The sequence below is a fragment of the Loa loa genome, assembly GCF_000183805.2.
Source record: "Loa loa unplaced genomic scaffold supercont3.461, whole genome shotgun sequence".
Taxonomy (NCBI): domain Eukaryota; kingdom Metazoa; phylum Nematoda; class Chromadorea; order Rhabditida; family Onchocercidae; genus Loa; species Loa loa.
In genome coordinates this window covers 6791-11931 of record NW_018108641.1, presented here as the reverse complement: position 1 = coordinate 11931, position 5141 = coordinate 6791, and the positions used below count along the sequence as shown (strand labels likewise).

Here is a 5141-nt window from a genome sequence, read left to right as displayed (position 1 = left end):
GAGTTATGAAAATAATATCAAGACAGAATTGATCTGTCTGTGATCAGATAGGTTATGAGTTATGAAAAGAATATCAAGACAGAATTGATCTGTCTGTGATCAGATAGGTTATGAGTTATGAAAATAATGTCAAGGCAGAATTGATCTGTCTGTGATCAGGTATGCAATTAACTATGAAAATGATATTAAAACAGAATTGACCTGTATGTGACCAGGTATGCAATGAATTGCGCGACTGACTCAACTTTCCTCGTTGTCGATAATTATGTCGTTCCATCAGTCCATCAGATGATTCCGATATTGGCTGCATCGTATCTGAAAGAATCGAATGAATTTATTTTTAATAGCTAAGCTTTTTAAGTAAGCTTTTTAAGCATAAGTAAGGTTTTTCTTCGAAAAACTTTCCAAAATTTTATTAATATTTTTCAAAATTCAAAGAAAATACTTTCATCGAAATTTTTTTTTAAATGGAATTTGAAAAGTTTGAAATTTAAGTTAAATAAGAATCTAAGAATCAAAATTTTGCTCGTCTTTTCATTATTTCTGTTAACAAACAATTGTAAGAGAAGATTTGATTATCAATAGTATTATTCAATACCAAACTATTTTCAAAATTTTTGAAATGTAAATTTTTGCTAAACATTCCAAAAAAAGAAAAAAATCATTTTTTATTTAAATTTCACTTTTTCTTTTTAAATTTCATTTGCAAATTTTTTTTTGAGCAATTATTTCAAAGAATGAATGATATAAAAAGTTGTAAGGGAATTTTTAAACTTCTTTTATCGTTAGTATAGAATTTAAATGTAACAAAATGGAAAATCCCAAAGGGAATAAATTTGGAAATGAAAAACGATTATAAAGACGACAGCAAATTTCTGTTATTCCTTTTTCGTTTCCTATTTTTTCAACTTCTAAAACTTGTTTCCTTTTCGTTTTTTTCTTCTTCATTAGTGATAGTATTATGCAAAATTTTTTAAACAAAAAAAAAACAAAAAATAAAACAAAACATTGTATTACGATAGATATTTCATTAACATGACAAGTAAACATTTGTCATTTGTCCAGTAAGTTTACTCAAAAAAAAGGAATAATTCAAAAAATAGTTTAAAGAATTAATTAAACAAAAAAAAAAATAATATATATATAACCATTTGATGATAATTAATTAGTGCTGATTGCTAGAAGGATTTCCAAACTAAGTGTATTTATTAAATGCTACAAATGAATTTATCAATTGAAATTTACTTCAAATCTTGCCTACGCTTTTCAAATATTATCTTTTGAAATTAGCTAAAAGAAAAAAAACAAAACTTAGGAAGGAATTTTAATTGCTCCCAAGAGTCATCACGAATAAATAATTCATGGGATTGTAACTACTAAATTATATCATAATACTCAGATATGACATCACTTGGATGTGATAATATTCAGATATGACATCATTTGGATATGATAATACCAGATATGATATCATTCTCAGCTTTATGCATTTTAGCAAAATCATTTCAAAATTTATGAAAGGATAGGAAAAAAAAAAGCGCCCATTTCATTTATGACAGGCGCATATGTCTGTGTATGTGTGTGTGTGTTAATGTATTTCTCTATCGGTAATAAATCTATTTCTTTGAAAGAAAAGCAAAAAATAATATTTAGTTTAAAAAAAAAGAAAGGAATGACAAAGGAATGGATTTTGATTTTAACCTCAATTTCCTCCATTTATAATCTATGCGATTGATAAAAAGGAGCAAAAATTGAGAAGAGGAACAATTTCCGCCAGTTTTTTACTTTTTTTTTCCCATTCATTCCAATATCTCTCAAATATTTCATATTATAGTGGAAAAGTAAAAGAATGATAATGATAAAAATCAGTTGGATGCTTTTTTTTTCGAAGATGATAAAATGTCTTCCACCTCTTTTATCAATTCATTGAATTTAAAAAGTTCAAAAACGTGGCATTGTGAAGGTATATTGCTAATAAACTGGATTAACTATCTGTAAATAAATATATATATATATATATATCCATTTATAAATGGTCTCGAATAGTTATTTCATTAATAACATATCCCTTTGTGCTTTGCATTCATCATAGACGGTAATATATTCCTTTGCATTTCAAATCCATCGCAAAAGGTAGTATACCCGTTTGCGCTTTAGATTTTTCATAGTGGATATTACTTGTAAGATAAGTTAAAATGAAAATGTTCGAATAAAATTACAAATATTAAAATTCAACAATCCAAATTAGTCGTCATGTTTTATAACAAAATAAAAAAAAAAATTAAGTTTATATTTGTTTACATCATAACATTTAATGACCTTCGAATGATAGCTATCTAATAATAGCTATTTGGTTTGTCTCGTCTCAGTTACATATATATATATATATATATATATTTCGAAATATGTTCCAATTTCTGTCTCAATTTCAAATTTAATTTAATGTATTCCAATTTCTATTTCAATTTTCAATTATTGATTTAGAAGCGTAAACTTTCGACCCATTCAAGTTGACTTACTTCGAAATGCTGTTCTTATCAGATGTTGAAGATGATTAAGGCTTGTTGATTTTGCCTTTGGTAACAATCAAATGATAACGAAATCTGTTATCATTTGTTAAAAAAATTTGAAAACTTTACAGGTTGTTTGATTTTTTTAAAGTAGAGAAATCAATTGATAAGAATTTTTAAAGAATTTATGCGACAAAATTGAAATTTAATAAATAAAATGAGATCGTTGAAATGTTTTTTCGAAATTCATGAAAATATGTGAATAAGAGTTTCTGAAATTACTGTCCGAAAAGATTATCAACTAAATAAACGCTTTTGTGATAATTTTAATTATATATTAAAATGTCAAACTGAAACATATCGAGAAGTTCCCAAATAATAACCAAACAAATTCAACGATTGTCAAACAGAATTTATGCAGTTCATAAGTAATATTTTGATTCATCAACGAAACCAATTAAAAAGGTCACTCATGCAAAAGGTCATATTATGTAGTTGAGATCGAGTCATAGTCTTAGTTAATCGAAATTTTTTTGGACAAAATTTCTCACATTCATATTTCAATTACTAAATTTTATCAAATTTGAAAAGATAAATTGCAATTGTACTTTTCTTCTCTATCAATTAACTAACCTGCTGATAACGACTTCTTCTTATGCATTACTTTCGGTGTTAAAAAGACAACAGGATTTTTCAATCCCAATATCGGTATTTCAGATATTTCATCATCCGTTTGTAACGGAAATTCTTTCCTGAAATCATAGTGCTTCAAAAATTCCGAAATACTGGATGATATCAAAACAAGAAAAAAAGAGCTACATAATCCTTCTGTTTATCATTACAATTTTCATAAATACAAACATTTTTCTTTGTTGAAAACCAATTACAGCACGATTATCCATCGGAATATCATTTTTTCTATCGAATATATTGCATGAAATTCGAATTCGTTGTACATCTAAACGAAAAAAAGAAAAAAAAACATAAAAACCGGAAAGTGAATCCGTAAATCCGTAAAAATTTACTTTATCGTGATATTCTTAGTTGTTTGCAAATTTATTAGAACTACCTGGTAAAAGTCTAAAACATGCGTAATACTACCATTTCAATACATTTTTCTTCCATCGGTCTTTGTCTATTTGTTTTTTATCAGTCTTTTTTTTTCTTTATCAATTCTTTCAACAATATCATATTATTATCTATTATCAATATCAAAAAAAAAAAATATTGAAATAAAAACCAATTCTGTTATTAGAGAAATGAAATTTGTTAAATATAATAAGAAAATAAAAATACGCCAATTTTAGATTGTTTTGTTTTGGAAAGCTTTTTTTGTGTTTATTTTTTTTTCACGTGAAAATGATAATATAAATATTTTAGTGATAAGATCATACCACTGCAATCCAACGTATAACTACGTTTCGTAAATTCAGGAATAATTTCAACAATATCATCATCTATACGTGAAGTCATACATAATGTAGAATTATTAGCCGTGAAATGTGATGGAATAGTTTCAGTACTAATCGATGATACGGTAGAATTAGATAATGGAACATTTGGTAATGATCGATGAGAAGAGGAGCAGGTTATCATCCATTTTGAGTTATCGTGTTTTGCGTCATCTATGAAAAATATGAAATGTTATTTGATATCGTAATTATAATGATTAGAAACCAAAAAGAAATCGGAACAAAATCATTTTTTTTTAATTTCAAAAATTAATCAGAACAAACTTTTTAGTATAATTTCGTTTTTTCGTTTTCTTTTCTTATTTTCTTTTGAATATAAAACATAACAAATATTTTAAAATTAGAAAAAGGATAAAAGTAAAAATAGTAAAAAACTATAAATTTAAAAATTTAGCCTGAAATTAAGAAATGAAAATATCAGGTTTCTCTTCTTAATTGTTTTATTCAAAAACAAATGAAAATATTACAATATTTAAAAATGACAATTATTAAAAAGTTACAAAAAGAAATACAAAAACAAAAAATGTTTGGGAAAAAAACAAACTTTCTTTTTTTTTCTTCTCATATATTTTATGATACTTTTGGGAATTTTTGCATCATATTGATATTTGCAATTATTTCAATTTTCTTCATATTTCCTTTTCCTAACAAACAAATTTATTGCTTCTACTCTGTCTGATATAAATTTTCGATATATTTCAAACGTTTTATTAAATATTTTAATTAATAAATGAGACAATTTGAGGTCAACTCAATTTCTTACACTTACTATATCATTCGTTTTTTTTTCTAATAGATATAATTAAGATTTTAAAATATATTTGTAAATGTTTGAAATTTGGACAAAAAAAAAAAAGCGTAAAGTAAAGCTTACCTATTGCGGTTGTATTTGTCATCGGAAAATGGGAATATGTTGAAAATGATGGAAGCAATGTGATCTGTCCCATTTCATTATGTTTTTGATGTTCCGATAAATTGTTAGATGGTGAATTTCTTCTTGTATTTTTTGCATTTCGATTACCCATTCAAATTTTTTCGTACATTTATCAATGTTTAGATTTCGAAAAAAAGAACAGATTAAACACAATTGCAATAGTATTTTTGTTTTTTTAAATTTTTTTTCGTTGTCGTCTAAAATTGTACAAATGTAAAATTATAT

At 25.2% G+C, this 5141-nt stretch overlaps 1 protein-coding gene across 1 annotated transcript; it reads right to left on the bottom strand.

Moving 5' to 3' along the window:
• Positions 1-3138: 3138 nt before the first annotated feature.
• On the bottom strand, positions 3139-4106 carry LOAG_12441 (hypothetical protein; the record flags this gene model as incomplete). Its single annotated transcript, XM_003147954.1, has 3 exons — positions 3139-3262; positions 3372-3468; positions 3905-4106. 3 exons carry the CDS (start codon positions 4104-4106, stop codon positions 3139-3141), a joined length of 423 nt encoding a protein of 140 aa, XP_003148002.1.
• Positions 4107-5141: the final 1035 nt, after the last annotated feature.